The sequence below is a fragment of the Erinaceus europaeus genome, chromosome 4, assembly GCF_950295315.1.
Source record: "Erinaceus europaeus chromosome 4, mEriEur2.1, whole genome shotgun sequence".
Taxonomy (NCBI): Eukaryota; Metazoa; Chordata; class Mammalia; order Eulipotyphla; family Erinaceidae; genus Erinaceus; species Erinaceus europaeus.
Window position 1 is genome coordinate 106,413,796 of NC_080165.1, and position 20,073 is coordinate 106,433,868.

Sequence of the window (20,073 nt, forward strand, 5' to 3'; positions counted from 1 at the left end):
TTAATGCCAAGGGGGTGGGGGGAAGACTGTTGCACTCACCCCCCTGGGCCCTGGGGAGCCTTAAAACTGTCTGCCATGGTTCTGTTCTTTTTGGAGCTGCTGCCTTAGCCTACCACCAGAGGGCAGCAGAGCAGCTCAGAGGGCTGGGGCTACTTTTTTTTTTTTTTTTGCTTCCAGGGTTATCCCTGGGGCTCTGGACCTGCACTAGGAATCCTCTGTTCCTGGAGGCAATTTTTTCCTTTTTGTTGCCCTTATTGTTTATTGTTGTTGTTATTATTGTTCTTGTCATTGTTGTTGGATAGGACAGAGAGAAATCAAGAGAGAAGGGGAGACAGAGAGGGAGAAAGACATCTGCAGACCTGCTTCACCGCTTGTGAAGCGACCTCCCCCTGCAGGTGGGGTGGGGGGTCTTGAACTGGGATCTTAGCCAGTCCTTGGGCTTCTGGCCATGTGCACTTAACGCGCTGTGCTACCATGGAGCCCTCTGGGGCTACTTCTGATGGGGCTGCTGTGGACCTGCAGCAGAGGCATGATGTTTTGTAACTCCATAGCTGTTGGCTTATCATCTCTCTCTCTCTCTCTCTTTCCCTCTTTTTAAATTGCCTCTCTTCTTTTTAATTATAGGAAAGTGAATTCTTACATAATGACTTCCCAGGTGATTTAAGTAAAAATATTTCTAAGACAAGTAGCAATTTCAGCGTAATCGTTAATGAGATCCATTTTCATAGGTGTTCAGCAGTGGAAAGGGTCTGGCATACTTTACAGTAAAGGTGCTCTGGTTTCTTCTGTCTAGTCTCATCAGCCCTCTCTTTTGAGATGGCTTGAATGTTTACTCTGATTTGTTTTACTTAGGCAGAAGCCTATCTACTTTTTTTTTGTATTTTATTTTATTTATTTTTGAGTAGGAGCAGAGAGAAATTGATAGGGAAGAAATAGAGAAGGAAGAAATAGAGGGTCTGGGCAGTGGAGCACTCCATTAAACATTAAACGCACATAGTAAGTCAGAAGCACAACAACTCACACAAGGATCTGGGTGGGAGCCCCACACCCCATCTGCAGGGGGGACGCTTCTGCCTATTTTTTTTGTCTCTCGCAATTGCTCCCTCCTCTCTCAGCTTTTTTCTTTTTCTTTCTTTTTTTTTTTTACAATGCTATATTATTATTGACTATGCACATTTGACACTAATCTCCAGCTTACACATACTTTATTTGCATGTTTCTGAGCCAAGATGTCTCCAGGAGTGCCTTATCATTCACCTAGTATATTAGAGTTCTCCAGAGAAGTAGAATATAAGTATAATATAATGTAAGTATAATATACATATACATATTATGGGAATCAACTCATACCTTTTATAAAGGTCAGTAAGTTCTAGGATTGATCACCTCCAGACTGGAAAATTAGGGAAGCTGGTGGTACAGTTCACTTCCACTCAAAAAAGACTTGAGAATGGGGATTGAACTCAGTGATGTCAGTTCTCAGTGGACTGAAATCATGAAGACTAGGACTAGAATTGTCTAAGTACTCAGAAAAAATGGATATGCCTGTTGAAGGCGAGAGAAACTTTGCCCTTCAAATGTTCTGTTCTCAGTAGATTGGTCTAAAAAGGATGACAGAGGACCTAGTGAGGGTTGTATTGTTATATGGAAAACTGGGAAATGTTATGCATGTACAAACTATTATATTTACTGTTGAATGTAAAACATTACTTCCCCAATAAAGAAATTAAAAAAATAAAACAAAATGTAAACAAGAAAAGAAAAGAAAATGGCCACTGGAAGTGGTGGATTCCATTTTTTCATATCTGCCAGGAGCAGTGGATTCACAGCACCAGCACCAAGCCCCAGCAATAACCCTGGAGGCAAATAATAATAGAAATAATAATAGGGAGAGAGAAAGAGAGAGAGAGAGGCACCTTACAGATCTGCTTCACCACTCATGAAATTTTCCCCCAGAAGGTGGGGAGTTTGGGATTGAACCCTAGTCCTTATACACTGTAATGGGTGCACACAACCAGGTGTGCCACCTGTCCACTCTTAAGTTGTGTGTGTGTGTGCGTGTGTGTGTGTAGAGATTCAATACCCCACACCACCATAAACCAGAGCTGAGCAATGCGTTGGTTAAAAAAAAAGAGAGAGAGAGATGGAGGATGGAGGGAGGGAGAGACACCATAGTACTGTTTCACCATCTGTGTGTGGGGGGCTTCCCCAGGTGCCATGGTGCTCCCATGTTGTTGGTGTCAGGGCTCAATCCTGGTGTCTTGTTCATGGTAGGGATGTGCTCTATAGTAAGCTATCTCCTGGTTCCTTGAGCTAAATCTGGTTGGCTGACAGTTTCTCAAGGGACCCAAATTCTCCACACACTTAGAGGTATCCATCACAGTGCTCAGTGATGCCTTCAGCCAGAAGAGTTAGAATGACAGCAAATTCAGCAATTCAGCAAGGGCAGATTGGGATCACAAACTAGTGTGGCAATATATAATGTTTGCTCTGTATACCTCAGCTACAGGTGTGTTACTTTAATTTTTATTGATTATTATTTAACTTTTTTTAAACCAGATTATTGCTCAGCTCTGGCTGATGGTGTTGCTGGGGATTAAAAACCTAGGACCTAGGAGCCTCAGGCATGAACATCTTTTAACAAAACCATTGCACTATCTCCCCAGTCCCAGGCTTAATATTGTAAAAGAGTTCTGCGAGTGGTGGTTCAGTCATTTAGGGAAAGGGTGTTTGACAGAGTGTATAATTTCAGACATGGCTCCATTTCCTGACATGAAAGGAAGAAAAAGAAGAAGAAAAAGGGGGGAGGGAGATAGCTTGGAAAAGAGAAAACATAATAAAAGATATGTTAGTCTTTTTCAGATACTGTTAAATATTTGTCAAAGAGAAAAAAGACTAAACAGCATTAAAACAGCAGGTGGGAGCTTAATTTATATTAAAGCCTTAGCAGGTGGGAGCTTAATTTATATTAAAGCCTTCTGGTGATTAGAGCCATTAGAGAAGGTGGAGTAGAAACCCAGCCACCTCCTCTCTGTAATGCTATGTAAAAAAGGGTCTTTAGAAAGACTTCTTGCTGGTATCCCTGGAGGGTGAGGTGGGAGGGGGTGCTCAGATACTGCTCCCTCAGAACCTCTTGGACATCTTTCCTCCTGAGGGCTTGCTGTTATAGCCTGACACCCCTGGGCCACTAGTGGGGGCTTAACACTGATTCACAACAGTCCTGGTGGCTGAATCCCAAGTGTGACTTCCTGCATGGACTTTTCTTGGGTAGCACCTAGTCTTCATTTGAATGGAAGCTGACCCCCAGCTGAGTGAGGACAGACTTGTGTGCTGTGGTCTGGCTACAAACTTCATGCCTAGATAAGCAAGAAGTTGGGCAAGCTGGGAGACCACCCTAATGCTCTCTAATGTTAATGCTAAGTTTAACCTTCTGAGGAGCTGCCAGATCATTTCCAGAATAGCTGCCCTGCTGACTGAACCCAACAGCAGTGCATGAGGGCTCTGACTATCCCATGTCCTCAACAACTCATCATTAGTTACCACTATTATTCTAGCCATCCTTGTGGTTATGAAGTGGTGTCTCTTTGGCATTTTCATTTCCCTGGTAGCTGAGTATTATTTTTTTAGAAGCCATTTTGGGGTCTGGCAAGACAGGTCCCTTGGATAGTGTGCTTGCTTTGTCATGCATATGATATATATAATTTTTCTTTGTAAAATGGAAATATTGACAAGACCATAGGATAAGAGGGTTATAATTCCACACAGTTCCCACCACCAGAATTCTGTATCCCCTCCTCTCCCCTGACGGCTTTCCTATTCTTTATCCTTCTGGGAGTATGGACCAAGGATCATTGTGGGATGCAGAAGGTGGAAGGTCTGGCTTCTGTAATTGCTTCCCCACTGAACATGGGCATTGGTAGGTTGATCCATACTCCCAGCCTGTGTCTCTCTTTCCCTAGTGGGGTGTAGGGGTCTGGAGAGGCAGGGATCCAGGACATATTGGTGGAGTCCTCTGCCCAGGGAAGTCTGTTTGGCATCATGGTAGCATCTGGAACCTGGTGGCTGAAAAAGAGTTAAGATAGAAAGCAGAACAAATTGTTGACTAATCATGAACCTAAAGGCTGGAATATGGCAGATGAAGATTTGTGGTCTCTGTTTTGAAAAAAGCTAATAGGTCTATTTTAGGTATATTACAAGGGACCCATAACTTTAATAGTTTTTGCCTGAACCTGACATCTGATATGCAGGTGGGCCTAGGTTATTGTCTGGGGAGATGGTGTCATAGTTGTAAAAAGGACTAGAAAGCTGGAAGAGAGGAGCTTCCAGATATGGGGAAAGTATATAAATATCGTTAACTATAAACCCCATCAATTTGATCTGGGACCCATATTCAGCACAGGAACTTATGTAACCTCTGCATCCCCGTAGGTCTGTGGTCACAACTAGGAACATTCCAGACTGAACTAATTTCAAGACCCATCTTCCTTAGATGGAAGGTAGAGTATGTTATCCAACCCCCTTTCAGAGGATGGGACATTCTCTACCATTGTTGATCCACATTGAGGGCAAGGACCTATAGGAGCCCACAAAGGGGTCCATTATGGAGATGACCAGTGATAGTGGAGAGAGGGATCTGTTAGAGGTCTAGGCCTATCATTTCTGTGTGGGAACCCCGGGGCTCCCTTATTGGGTCCCCAGGTGATGGAGTGGCCTGGGGACCTAATAAGTCTATGACTAAAGAATCATTAAAGTATGCCGGTCTCTTGCCCTTATTCAGCTTTTGTAGTCCTTACTTTGTCTGACAAAGTTAGCTTTGGAGTGATTGAAGGAAGTGTAATAGGAAGTAGGTGAGGAAGGTATCTAGGTCTAAGTAGAAACTATTTGATTAGGTACTTTATGGTATCTTTTTAGGTCTTTCTACTTGCTTGCTACATTTATTGACTCACTGCAAACTTTTGTACACTTTTGTTTTAAGGTATATATTTTCCCCAAACTTATGGGTACGTGGGTACGTATGCACTATCTCATGGGCCCTGGTCTATATCAAGGTTTTGAGACTTTGTTAGGAAGTGCACTAGCTGAGATGGAATTTAGGAGTCCTATGAACTAGGAAAGTTCTGACCAGAGTAGTGCAGCTGAAGGGTTGACATCCCACTCTTGATGTCTCTGGACACAGTCCAAAGTGAAATATGCCGAGGTGGTTCTGGTTTCATTGATTGGGCTGGGATCAGCAGATGTAGTATCAGTTGGTATAAATTGAGAGAAGCATGCAGGAAAGTGAGCCCCACCCTAGAGGGGCTGGGAGAATTACGGGCCTGAAAGGGGAAGGTTCCTGCTGTCTTAGGGTTTAAGAAGGCAGTAGATAATTATTGCTGTAACCAAGTTATTTGGTTGTCTCCATCTTTCTACCTGAAATAGCCCAGAATGGTGAAACCCAATGATGACAAAATAGGAAAAAGGCAAAGAGGAGAGAGAGAGCTGGAGAAACATTTTTTAAATACATAAGATGTTATTTATTTATTTGCTTTTATTCACAAAGTAGATAGGTAGAGAGCAAGACCAAAGCTGCATATCCTGAACTAGTCAGACTGTGGGCCTTATGCTTGCAAGTCCAGAACACTACTCAGTGTGCCACCCCCCCCCCCCACCAGTAGAATCATGTTTATTAAAGTAGAGTAAGCCTTGGAGCTTCTAAATGGTTCACGACAACCATAAAGGGGAACACAATTTGGGTTTTCTGGGGAAATGATGAGGATATTCAGAGAGCCTGCACTGAGTGCTCTGTGAGTAATTCCTGGATGCTTCTGAGTTGCAGACAGTGTAGACTCTGTGGGAAGTCAGAGGGGAGGACAACAGCATAGATACTTCTAGACTTTGTATTTCTGGCTTACTTTTTACTTTTGGTCTCTGCCAATGTCTAGCCTAATGGCAGGGGGGGAAAAGGACAGAGACTGGGGTCAGGCAGCAGCACGCCAGGTAGAGTGCATATGTTATTAGGGCCCACATTTGAGTTCTTGCTTCCCATCTTCAGGGGGGAAACTTCATCATTAGTGAAACAGGAATCTGCCTTTCTCTCTCACTAGCTCCCTTCTCTCAGTTTCTCTTTGTCCTATCAAATAAGAGAGAAAAAGTGAGGGAGGGGAATGGCCCCTCAGGAAGAGTGAGTTCAACCTGCAGGCGGTAAACCTATGGGGGAGGAGCCACAGGAATAGTTCCTACAGTGGGGACAAATTGCCTTTGTGAGAGATAAACCCTTGTTCAGTACAGCATCTTAGTGTTGGTCTGACTTCTTACTCAGTCTTTGTTAGTCCCACATGGTTCATACTTTTTTTTTTGTAAAGATTTCATGTATTTACTAATGACAGAGATAGGAGGAGAAAAAGAGACAGAACCAGAGCATCACTTTGGTACAATGTGCAATGCTAGGGATTAAATTTAGGACCTCGTGCTTGAGAGTCTAGCATTTTAGCCAGTGTCACCTCTTGGACCACATCCCAAACATTTTTCTTTATTCCCACCAGGGTCATCACTGGGGTTAGATACCTGCACAGCATATCTACTTCTGGTGGCCATATTTTTTAAACTTACCTTTTTCTTCTTCTTCTTTTTTTTTAAACCTTTTATTTTTCTTTCTTTTTACTGATGGTACAGAGAGAAATTGAGAGGGCTGGGGGAGATAGACAGGGATAGAGACAGAGAGATACCTGCAACATTTGCTTTACTGCTTGTGAAGCTCCCCTCCCCCCAACCCATGTAGGTTGGTAGAGGGGGCTTGAACCTGGGCCCTTGCTTATGGTAATGTGTGTTCTACCTGGTTCACCACCATCCAGCCTCCACAACCCATACATTCTTTAGTGGCCAGTCTCCTCTCCTTTTATTCTTTCTCATGAATGTTTCCCTCGACATCCATAGCTTGGATGCATGTAGGCAAGGGTTGGATGAGAAGGAGGAGCAGGAGGAGAAGGAGGTGATGCCCTGGAATGAGAGGGATGGGGGGGGAGGGGAGTCCTGAGTGAAGAGGAGGAAGAAGGCAAGGCTGGGGTGGGGGACCTGGAGTGGTGGTGGGGGGATTGGAGGAGGGAAGGGTGCTGAGTGACCTGGAAGAGGAGGAGGAGACCCTGAATAACCTGTTCTCTGCCTTTCCCACAGGGAGCCGGGAGGCAGCTTTCACTTATGCTGTGAGTGCAGCTGGGGTGGTGAACGCCATCAGCCGGGCCTGCCGGGAGGGTGAGTTGTCCACCTGTGGCTGCAGCCGGGCAGCTCGTCCCCGGGACTTGCCACGGGACTGGCTGTGGGGAGGCTGTGGCGACAACGTGGAGTATGGTTACCGCTTTGCCAAGGAGTTCGTGGATGCCCGCGAGAGGGAGAAGAACTTTGCCAAGGGGTCAGAGGAGCAGGGTCGGGTGCTCATGAACCTGCAGAACAACGAGGCTGGTCGGAGGGTAAGCTGGACACACACACACCAGACACACACACACACACACACACACACACACACACACGAGGCTGGCCAGAGGGTAAACTGGACACACACACATGAGGTTAGCCATAGGGTAAACTGGACACACACACACCAGCCACACACACAGACATACACACAAACACACCACACACACACACACACACACACACACATGAGGCTGGCTGGAGCATAAGTTGGTCCTGGCTGAGCCCTGAGCCCTGGCCTCCACCAAGTGGCCTATGCTGACCACAATTGCCAACCTAAACACACATTTCAGTAGGCTGCATTTCTCAGAGGCATATGCCATTGTCATTGACTTTTTTTTTTTAACATTTTATTTGGGAATACTAGTGGGTTATAAGATTACCTACTACTAAAATTCTGTGCCCTCAGTTTCCCAATTATAACCAACTTAGTTCTCACAAAGTCTTAGAGACTGTTTACATCTTCTTTTTGTTTTTGTTTGCAAGTTCTGTGTTTCACCTCTTTAGATTTCATATGAGTGAAACCATCTAGTAGTTGTCTTTCATTTCTTTACTTATTTTACTAAGCAAAAAAAAAAAAAAAAAATCCAGTTCCATCTATTTTGTCCCAAAGGACACAGTATTATCTTTTTGATTGCAGATTAGTATTCTATGGACTATGTATCCTGTAACTTCTTGGACAAGTCATCTATAGATGGGCATTTAGGCTGCTTCTACTCTTTGGCCATTGTGAATAATATAGTTATAGATACATGGATGCATGTGTTTCTTCAGATTAGTGTCTTTATCTCCTTTGGATAAATACCCAAGATTGCTATTGCTGGCTCATAAAGTATTTCCATTTTTATTTGTTTAACTTGCCATATTGTTTTCCAAAGGGGGTGAAACAGTTTGTATTCATACCAGTGATGTAGCAGAGTTGCTTTTACTACTACTTCTTCTCCTTCTTCTTTTAATATTTTATTTATTTATTAGAGGGATAGGAGGAGAGAGAGGAAGAACCAGATATCACTCTGGTACATGTGCTGCCAGGGAATGAGCTCAGGACCTCATCCTTGAGAGTTTAATGCTTTATTCACTGCGCTACTTCCCACACCTTTTACTTCTCTCTCTCTCTCTCTCTCTCTCTCTGTCTTTCTCTCTCTCTCTCTTTTTAACCTTTTACTTCTTATTTATTTCTTCACAGGACATTTGTCCCTCTAGGACATAGGCAAGGTCTTCTTTTTTTTTTTTAACTTCATTTATCATTTATTTTTATTTTTTATTATTTATTTATAAAAAGGAAACACTGACAAAGTCATAGGATAAGAGGGGTACAACTCAAAACAGTTCGCACCACCAGAACTCCTTATCCCATACCCTCCACTGATAGCTTTTCTATTCTTTATCCCTCTGGGAGTATGGACCCAGAGTAATTGTGGGATGCAGAAGGTGGAAGGTCTGGCTTCTGTAATTGCTTCCCCACTGAACATGGGCATTGACAGGTCGATCCATATTCCCAGCCTACCTCTCTCTTTCCCTAGTGGGACAGGGTTCTCGTTCCACTAAGAAAGGTCTTCTTATCAGAACTACAGAATTGGAGCCCAAGGGCTTGTGTGTGTTGCCTCCCATGGCAAGTGGAACAGCCATTAGACCTAAGCTGGGGGTCATGGTTTGCTAAGTCTCAGGCAGAACTACAGCTGAGTTGGATTTTTTTTCTTCTAGCTTTTTTATTATTATTAATACCTTTTTCTTTTAAGTTAATTATTACCAAAGGCTTGTTCTATAAGATTGTCTCAGGAGCACAGTTACACATCTCTTCCAAATTTGTTTTAGCATACCTCATCTACCACCAAAGCATCCTTTCCTCATCACAGGACTCTGGACCCCTGACTGCTTCTTGACCTTTCCCTTACCTCCTTAGTGACCTCACACCTCCTAAGATCTTACACATTTCACTCTGTCTGTTTCCTTGCATTGTTTCTTAAATCACACACAGAAATTAGTGTTTTGAGCTGGCATCATATGTTTTCAGAAATCCAGTCCAAAGACACAGTGAAGCTAGGAGTTTATAGTTAAACATAAATGTGAATGTGAAAGACTACCACCACCTTTTGAAAGTTCAACTCAGTCAACTTCACATAAACTACCTCAATTTGTGACTACCTCATTTCAGTAAAAGCCAAAATGTATATTTGGAGGTGAACTTAGTTTGTTGTATGTGTGGAGAACAACTTCTCCTCCTCCTCTTCCTTCTCTCTCTCTTTCTTCCTGCTTCCTCTCTTTCATCACTGGTGGCTCACTGCTTCAAGCCAACTTTTTCAGATAAAAGACAGTGACAGAGAGAGAGAGAGACAAGAATCAGGACACCACACCACTAAAACTTCCCTCACTGTGGTGGAGGCTGGACTCAAACCAGGGTCATGTGCCTGACCAGAGAGTTCCCTTTATGGAGTGCTAGGATGGGAGCGTGTACCTTCTCTGCCAGGTCTATCCATGAAGCTCCCTCCCCTCCCAACTCTGGACACTAGGCATTGGCTTTCCTTTTCTGGCCCAGCATAGTCTGCTTCTGCCTCAGGAAAGCAGGGCTTTTGCTTGTCTGAAGCATGGACTTCTGAGGGCAGTTGGGCCATGCACCATGCCTCCTTGGAGAGAGGGCTAAGGTCTGAGCACTGAGTGGTGGGAGGCTGCAGGCAAAGGACCACAGAGCAGCCAGGAAGCAAACATCCCTCCAGGGCAGAGTCCACAGCAGGTGTGGTCAGGTGAGTCAGTCTACTGCAGCCAGATGAGGCCATCTAGAAGAGAGCAGTGGTCTCCAGGATAGAATCAGAGGCAGGCAGGCAGTGGCACAGCTGGTTAAGCACACAGCACTATGCTCATGGACCTGTGTTTGAGCCCCCACACCCAACCTTCACAGGGGATGCTTCACAAGTGGTGAAGCAGATCTGCAGAAATCTACCTTTCTCTATCTCCCCATCCTATCTAAATTTCTCTCTGTCCTATTGGATAAAAATAGAAGAAAAAGAAATAGAATCAAAAATTGAATGCTGGATAACAGGATTACAGATATATTTCTTTTTAAAAAAATATTTATTGATTTACTTTAGGGCAGAGACAGAGAAACATTGAAGGGGAAGGAGGAAACCGAGAGAGAAACACATGTAGACACCTGAGTACTACTTCAGCATTTGTGAAGCCTCTCCCTTGCAGGTGGGGGCTGGGCGCTTGAACCTGGGTCCTTAAGCATACCGTGCACTCAACCAGGTGTACCACTACCCTGTCTCTAAAAATGTATTTCTATGTAAATTTCTTGAAGAGTTAACTGTGTTCATAAGAGCACTTAGAAGGGTGCTCACCTGGTAGAGCCTGGGTGCATCTGTGGAGCTACATAGGGGGCAGAGAAGTGTTGTGCTTGCTCTCCCGCTCTCTCTGCACTCTCCCACCCCCAGCTGAAATAAACAGATTGACAAGGTCAGTGCAGGAGCAGCAGCAGAGATTTGTGTGTTAAGGTCCTGTTACAACAAAGAGAGACCACAAGAGTGTATAGCAAATAGGTTGAATTGGTAAGGACTTTCTTTTTCATGAATCAGGATAGTGTGATGTTGGCTGGGTCAGACATGGCACACTTAAAATAAACTTGACATCACCCACAATATGACATCAAGTCAAAATTAGAATGAGTCATTTTCCCAGTGTTCTTCTGAAGTGGCTTGTATGCAGAGTTTGGTTTTATTTAGCCAGATACAGCTGTGTGTGTGTGTGTGTGTGTTTATGGTGCTATTCTGTGTGGTCCATCTTTGTTATTATGGTATAAGTCAGGGTGGAAGCTAGAACCGTCTCCATCACCTTCTATCCTGAGAGCTCCTGTGAGCTGTCTCACTGTCCCATGACTTCCTGGCCAACAGCCCATTTTTGCCAGTCTTAGTTGGACTATCTAGCCATGAGAGATGATTTTCTTTTTCAAAAAAAAAAAATAGAAAATATTTCATATGTACAACTTTATGCCACCATGCTAGAGAACCTGGAAGAAATGGATGATTTCCTAGATTCCTACAAACTTCCAAAATTAAATAGAGAGGAACTAGATAATATGAATAGGCCTATCACAGCTAATGAAATTGAATCAGTTATCAAAAACCTTCCCAAGAATAAAAGTCCTGGACCAGATCGTTTTACAAATGAATTCTACAAAACCTTCAAGGAAGAGTTAATACCTCTACTTTTAAAAGTCTTCCCAAAAGATTGAAGACACAGGAATATTTCCAGCTTCTATGAAGCCAATATCACTCTGATACCAAAAGCAGACAGGGACACAACCAAAAAAGAACCCTACAGGTCAATATCTCTAATAAACATAGATGCTAAAATATTGAACAACATACTACCTAACAGGATACAGCAGTATATTAAAAAGATTGTTCATCATTACCAAGTGGGGTTTATCCCAGGGATGCAAGGTTGGTTTAATATATGTAAATCAATTAACACGATCCACCACATCAATAAAAGCAAGACCAAAATCCACATGGTTATATCAATAGATGTAGAGAAAGCCTTTGACAAAATGCAACATCCCTTCATGATCAAAACACTACAAAAAAATGGAAATACATGGAAAATTCCCTAAGATAGTGGAGTCTATATATAGCAAACCTACAGCCAACATCATGCTCAATGGTGAAAAACTGACAGCATTTCCCCTCAGATCAGATACTAGACAGGGCTGCCCACTATGACCATTACTAATCAACACAGTGTTGGAAGTTCTTGCCATAGCAACCAGGCAGGAAGGAGCAAGGAATTAAAGGGATACAGATTGGAAGAGAAGAAGTCAAACTCTCCCTATTTGCAGATGACATGATAGTATATAGAAAAACCTAAAGAATCCAGCAAGAAGCTTTTGGAAATCATTAGGCAATACAGTAAAGTGTCAGGCTACAAAAGTAACATACAAAAGTCAGTTGCTAGAGTCAGGTGGTAGCGCAGAGGGTTAAGTGCAAGGACTGGTGTAAGGATCCTGGTTCGAGCCCCCGGCTCCCCACCTGCAAGGGAGTCGCGTTACAAGTAGTGAAGCAGGTGTCTTTCTCCTGTCTATCTTTCTCCCCATCTCTGTCTTCCCCTCCTCTCTCTATTTCTCTCTGTCCTATTCAACAATGACAACATCAATAACAACAACGATAATAACTACAACAATAAGACAATAAGGGCAACAAAAGGGAATAAATAAGTTTTTTAAAAAATTCTTTAAAAAAAAGTCAGTGGCATTCCTCTATGCAAAAATAGAAAAGATTTCCACTTTATCATCTGAATGCCCAAGTTTGACCTGCCTTTAAGAGCCAAATTCACTTACCACCTATTCTTTAAAATCTACCCCCTCCAGTCCCTTATATTCTCTGCATCACTTCTTGAGACACTGTATGTGTACTCAGCTTCATCTTAATGACTATAGGACAGTCCCCCATAACTCCCTTGCAACAATTCTCTTTGCAGAAAGTGCCCATATGGCCTCCTATTAAGAGGCCAGATTCACAGAAGGCAATTTGTTTCCTGTCTCCTGTCTCTGCTGTATCCTCCAGGCACTGTGACAGATGCTGGGGTGACTTGCATCTTACTGCCCTTAATTGTTAGTTTATTTGCTCTAGCCCTTATCTTGCAGCCTTCCCTTCCATCTGCCTTGTTTCCTTACACACCTTCCCTAGCTTCATCTGTCTGTCTCCTTGGATTGGGGCCTCCTCTTCCTCTAGTCTCCACACCTTCTAGAGTCCTTTATCTTTCTCTCTGCCTCAGTCTGCTCCAGTTTAAGTATCTTCTATCTCTCTCTCTCCCTCTCTCTCTCCCTCCCTCCCTCCCTTTTTCCCCCCTCACTCCAAATACCAGGCCTCAGCTAGCCTCTGGATCCAAAGATGCTCATCTCCCCCACCTCTTCACGCTTAGCATACTGCTTCATAGACACAGCTTGAAAAGGCCCCAGACTAGCACTTTTACAACTAGATTTTTCTTTTTCTTTTCTTTTTTCTTCCTTTCTTCTTCATCATTTTTTAATGCACTCTAGAATGTGCTTTATTTATTTTCTTCCCAGCTTCACATTTCCATGCACCAAAATGTTGATGCTACAAATATGGGACACCACACTTACCTGACAAGCTTCTTCCGTCCCACCTGGGCTTCAGAGATTTTTCTTTTCAAGCAGAATATCCAGGATCTGACTTCATTACTGCAGGATAATCTTGGGCATAAAGATCTCTAGCCAATCCATTTTAGAATTTAGAGTGGTGGGCTGATAGTGCTATGTCACAAAGGGCTTTGAAGCATTTTCTAGATAAAAGCTGAGTAAAGCTTGTGACATTCCTGTCAGTTACCATGCTCAGTCATACCATAAGATAGCAGTTAGGAAGAGACTTAGGTTTTGGGGCATGAGGAGGCCTAGTAAATACATTAGAAAAGGCCAATAAATTAAGATTTCCCTCCCCCCAAGAAGAGCTCATACACATTATCAATAGTGAGATTGTTTTATTCTAAATCACTTTATGGGGGTGGGGTTGGGTTTTTTTTTTTTTTTAATGGTTTACAGTAGTTGCTGACACATGAGTACAATTTCATCTCCTTGTGATAGGTATCTACAAAACACTCTCACCTCTAACCTAGATCACTGTCCACCATCATGCACCAGGACCCCAAGCCCCCAGAGCCCTCTCCCTACCCTCCTTCCCCAGAGTCCTTTTTTTTTTTTTTGCCTCCAGAATTATCACTGGGGCTCAGTGCCAGTACTGCAAATCCACTGCTCCTGGAGGCTATTTTTTCCATTTTGTTGCCCTTGTTGTGGTTGTTATTGCTATAGCTATTGTTGTTGTTGGATAGGACAGAGAGAAATGGAAAGAGGAGGGGAAGACAGAGAGAGGAAGAGAAAGATAGACACCTGCAGACCTGCTTCACCACCTGTGAAGCGAACCCTCTGCAGGTGGGGAGCTGGGGGCTCAAACTGGGATCCTTATGCTGGTCCTTGCGCTTTGCGCCATGTGTGCTTAACCCACTGCGCTACTGCCCAGCCCCCAATAGTATAATTTTAAGATGATAAGTTCTGCTGTCTCTCTGATGTCTGTCTTCCTGGGGGAGGATGAAATGGATATCAGGGAGGAGGGACCAGGGACACTCTTCCTCCTAAAGTTGTTTTATGAGAATCCTTATCACTTTGCCTTCCCTTCCCCAAATCCTCAAGGAGTGCTTTTGCTCCTAGTGGAGATGTTTATCCTGCCCCTTCTAACAGGCCAGATGCTGATAACCCTCTCCAATTCAAGTACCATTTCCAGAGGAATGTCAAACTTGGGGGTTTGTGCCAGAAGGGTAATTGCAGGTCTGGCCTTTGAAGTGCCTGCTGGAATGGTTTCCTCTCTGCTGAGGACCTAGAGCTACCAACCCAGTGCTGGTGCCTTTAACCTTGGGAGGAGGAGCCTTCCTTTCTTCTCTAACTTAAGTCGTTTTATTTGTTATTTTTAAGCCCGTAAGCCCCAAGATGGAAGTGCCAAAATGTGAGTCAGTCTGGCTCTCTTCTGTGTGGCCCTGAGCAGGTTATTGTCCTTTCCAGAAGTTCCATTTCCCTTCCATAAACTAGTGGAAAATAACTCCACATTAGCAAAAAAAAAAAAAACAGTTTTGATAACAGTTGTAATGTGAGATGATGGTGGTTAATCTATTTCTTACACCTGTAGTAGTCTCTGAGTGGTGCTAAATAAAGACACCATTTGAGGACTCTTGAACAGAAATTGGAGAGAACCCCTTAATGAGTGAATCCTGACTCAGTTGGTGACAAAAGCTGTGACATAAGAAAATGTTCTACAGCCGGCTTGTGCTTTATTCTGCCATTTGCACGTCTGGGCCAGCTGCCAGGGTGATTTGACACAATGCATCCGTGCAGTTTCATTGTAAAACACTTTGTAAGCAGCTTTCTGGTCTCCTTTGGCTTTGAAATTTTGACTTGGAATAGCCACAGTTAAGAACCTTTCTGCATTGCTGCGTGTCAGTAGCTTCCGGGATAGGTGTGTTTTTAGTAGCTCACCCCCACAGGTGGGCCTGCTGCCCACCTCCTCCATTGCAGCCTCCACCCTCTTGCTTCACATACCATTTCTCATCCTCTGACGGGGGTGGGGGGGTGACTGGGCTGCTGGAATTGCAGAAAGCATTCCTTTCTTAAGTGTGATTACTTTATAGTGAGGCTCCTTATGACTGTGGGATAATGGGGAAAAAATGATGTAACACAGAAAAGGGCCTAGTTACAGGATGCAGCAGGGCCAGAGAGAGCTTTGGTTTAACCAGGACCATGCCAGATGTTTCTGGATTTTTTTTTTTATGGCAGTAGAGTCTCAAATACGTGATTTCACTATTTTAAGGGTTTCTTTGTACTATTTAAATTTTTTTTGGTGATTTATGAAATTATAAGATAATTGTGTTCTGTACCCCCATCACCTCCAGTGGAAACTGTAATAGTTTTCCCAAGGTCACAGATATGGATTGACTATATATCCATATCATCTGTCTATCTACCTATTTATATTTTTATTACCCATTTTATTCACTTTTACGGTCCCACCTTTACCTCCTAAGTCACCCCTACACCTGTTACTACTTCCAAGTGTCTTTCCCTTTTCCTCTTCTCTCTTAGCTAAGCAAAACAATGCCTGGCTTTGTCTAGTGTTTTCCAGGTCTCAGTGAAATTGGGCTTTAGAGTCCTCTGGTCATCTTCCCTAATATTTTCCCTCTCTGAGAATATGGGCCAAAAAAGTTGGGGGGATAGAGAAGAAAGGAGTTCTGGCTTCTATAATTGCTTCTCCACTGGACATGGACATTAGCAGAAGGATCCATATGCCCCAGCCTGTTTCTATCTTTCCATAGTGGGGTAGGGCTCTGGAGAGGTGGAGTTCTGGAACACATTGGTGAGGATATCTGCCCAAGGAAATCAAAATGGTGATTCCACTGTTCTTGGGCCAACTTTTCCATTCTGTGTGTGTGTGTGTGTGTGTGTGTGTGTATGGGTGTGTGTGTGTGTGTGAGAGAGAGAGAGAGAGAGATTGAGAGAGAGAGAGAGGAGATAGAGAGAGAGAGAGAGAGAGAGAGAGAGAGAGAGAAGACAAAGGCAGAGAATGATTAGAACACCACACTACCACACTATCTGTGTAACTTCCCCTGGTGTCATCCTTGGTGCTCCTATATGGTATTGGGGCTTGGGCTTGAACCTGGATCTTTGCACATGGTAAGACTTGCACTCTGCTATGCAACCTATATCCCAGCTCTCTCCCTCCAGAGGATGACCAGAGCACTGCTCAGATATGGTTTGTAGTGGTGCTGGGGATTGAACCTGGAATTTTTGGAGCCTCAAACTTGAAAGTCTGGTGCTCTGACACACGGAGATATCTCTAGGCCTCTGTTTTTGTTATAAACTTGTAATGTAACTGGATTCCTTTTTCTGACTGGTGTTTTTCTGATATGTTCCATATCACAGTTTGCTAGTTTTTAGGTTTTGAGACTTTGATCAAGATAGAAATATCCTTTCTCTGGGGCTGGGTAGTGGTGCACATGTCACAGTGCACAAAGACCCAGGTTCAAGCCCCCGGCCCCCACCTGCATGGGAAAAGCTTCACAAGTGGTGAAGTAGTGCTGCAGGTGTCTGTCTCTCTCCTCCTCTCACTCCCTTTCCTCTAAATTTCTCTCTGTCTCTATTCAATAAATAAATAAAGATAATAAACATTAAAAAAAGAAATATCCTTTTTCTGATTATAAAAGTAACAAATTTTAATAGATGTATTTATTTGTTAATGAGGGAGGGAAGGAGGTAGAGAAAGAGAGAGAGAGCGCACACTATGACCAAAGCATCACTCCTATACATGCTATGCTGTGGCCAAACTCAGGAGTTTTTAGTCCAACACCCTAGCCACTGTGCCTTGAAAATGTCAATTTCTGGGAGTCAGGCAGTAGCTCAGCAGATTAAGCGCAGGTGGTGCAAAGTACAAGGACCCGGTTTGAGCCCCCGGTTCCCCACCTGCAGAGGAGTTGCTTCACAGGCAGTGAAGCAGGTCTGCAGGTGTCTTTCTCTACCCCTCTCTGTCTTCCCCTCCTCTCTCCATTTCTCTCTGTCCTTCCAACAATGATGACATCAGTAACAACAATAATAACTTCAACAATAAAACAACAAGGGCTACAAAAGGGAATAAATAAATATAAAGGAAGAAATTTAAAAAAAGAAAATGTCAATTTCATTGTAACACATTTCATGTAACAAGAAATGGATAAAATAGAAAGTGCAAGGGCTCTCTAATGCCATTCTTTTCTTTTTTAAGGTTTTAAATTTTTTTTTACTTGTTTATTTTATTCAATTTGATAGAACAGAGAGAAATTAAGGGGGAAAGAGAGGGAAAGACAGAGAGACACCTGTAGTACTGCTTTACCACTTGTGAAGCTTCTTCCCTGAAGGTAGGGATTGGGGGCTTGAACCTGGATCCTTGTGCATAGTAACAGAGGTGTGCCTCTGCCCATGTCCCATCATTGTTGTAGCACATGTACTGTCCCTCTAGTCTTTTTTCCAGATGATGCTCCTTTTAGCTACATTTAGTTTAGCAGCTGGGGATACTGGAAATAGGTGCGTTGGAAAATTGGAAAATCCACTTTACTTTCCCCTACCCACATGCCTTTGCTCTATCCTTCCTTCCTTCCTCCCCCCTTCCTCTTTTCCATGTACACTTCCTTCTCTCTCTCTCTCTCTGTTCTTGGCCACTGATTATTTATTTATTTATTTATATTGCCCCTAGGGCTTGGTGCCATTGGCCCTTTCTTGTGCTTGGCCCCTGGCATCCCTAGTCCCCTTATACACCTCTTGCCGGAAGGCTCCTCCTTACTCCTTCTTCCTCCTCCCCCCAGGCTGTGTATAAGATGGCAGATGTGGCCTGCAAGTGCCACGGTGTCTCAGGGTCCTGCAGTCTCAAGACGTGTTGGCTGCAGCTGGCAGAGTTCCGCAAGGTGGGTGACCAGCTGAAGGAGAAGTATGACCGTGCAGCAGCCATGCGCATCACCCGCAAGGGCAGACTAGAGCTGGTCAACAGCCGCTTCACCCAGCCCAGCCCAGAGGATCTGGTGTATGTGGATCCTAGCCCGGACTACTGCCTGCGCAACGAGACCACTGGCTCCCTGGGCACACAGGGCCGCCTGTGCAACAAGACATCAGCAGGCATGGACGGCTGTGAGCTCATGTGCTGTGGGCGTGGTTATGACCAGTTCAAGAGTGTGCAGGTGGAGCGCTGCCACTGCAGGTTCCACTGGTGCTGCTTCGTCAGGTGTAGGAAGTGCACCGAGACTGTGGACCAGTATGTCTGCAAATAGCCCACTCTACCCTGTCCCACTCCACCCTGCTCACAAAGCCTATACTATACAGATTATATGAGTCTATTTTAAATGTGTATAGATGGGTGGATGAATACTAACTAATTCAGAGGAGAAGATGCAAAGGAGAAGCTTATTTAAGAGACACTGGAAATCTCTGAGGATTTGCTGGTTCTCTGCTCCCTGTGGGAGGAGGAAGAAGGGACTTTTGTTTGTTTGTTTGTTTGTTTTTTATTCCTTTTGGCAGGGAGGTTCAGGATGTGGGGACTTGGGAATGTTCACTGTCTGCCATGGCCTTAAGCACAGAGGGCGTGGTTAGATGGAGAAGATCATCATCTGGAGTCTGCTGGTAAGTGACCCCAGCCTTTAGGCCAAGAGGCCTCATGGGAGGCGGCAGGAATTCAGCTAAAATCTTGATGTCATCAGGGAGTCACTAGGTTATCAATCTGTACAGTGAAAAGTGTGGTGCTTCTTCACAGACAAACCTCTCCTTGGATTCATACGCAATCCTGCCGGCTCTGCCCTTCCCTGACACACACACGACTCCTTCCTCTAACAGAATGTTGGCTCCAGGCCATCTCTGGTCCTGCACCACTCCAGGAGTTGTCCCTCCTCCACAGCTCCCTGCACTAAAGAGAAAGAGGAGTATGATGTTTTAGGAAGGACATTGACTGAATGTGTGTGCCTGAGCTGCTGGAGAGCCAGGCGGATAGCTGACTGAGAGAATGTTCCACTGTATACTCCCACACAAGGAGAAGAAACTTGCGATGCTGCTGCTGTTACTTCCTCCATCACAGGAGGCTTCATGCTCATAGGATGTGTAGCTAGGTCAGGTCCAGCTGGCCTGGCCTCATCTCTTCATCTCTGCCCCAGATGTATAGTTTCTCTCTGACATTAAATACCTGTCACTGAAGGTTCTCTCTGTATCCTTCTCTGGGTTATCTCTCATGAGTTTTCCTTCTGTCTGACTTGGTGTTCATGGGGAAGAGGGTCAGGACTGAGTTTCCAGAGCTTGAAAGAGGGGCAGGGAGCATTATGAGACTTAACTAAGGGGATGCATGTGTACATTCTCCCAAGGGCTAGCACAGAGTAAAGTACTCAGCAAGTGATAACTGTGCATACTACTACAAACAAAAGAATCCAGAGATTTAAGTGGAAGCCCCACATTTCTCCCCTGGTTTGTTCTCTGGGTTGTTGGTAGCAAGAAGGCTCTCCGCAGTCTTTGTTGCAGCTCTGGTTTTGAACTTCAGCAGGGGTCAAGAGAGGAATGACCAGCCAGCAGGT

General features: G+C 44.1%; 1 protein-coding gene across 5 annotated transcripts in view; it reads left to right on the forward strand.

Annotated features, from left to right (window-relative positions):
- WNT5B (Wnt family member 5B) overlaps nt 1–19,702 on the forward strand; it is a 150,725-nt gene extending 131,023 nt beyond the window's left edge. For all 5 annotated transcript variants that reach the window (XM_060190349.1, XM_060190353.1, XM_060190350.1 and 2 more), the window contains 2 exons: nt 7,150–7,442; nt 18,331–19,702. In XM_060190349.1, the coding sequence (XP_060046332.1) occupies nt 7,150–7,442; nt 18,331–18,789 (752 nt within the window). In that variant the 3' untranslated portion in view covers nt 18,790–19,702. The remainder of the gene's footprint in view (nt 1–7,149; nt 7,443–18,330) is intronic.
- Nucleotides 19,703–20,073: the final 371 nt, after the last annotated feature.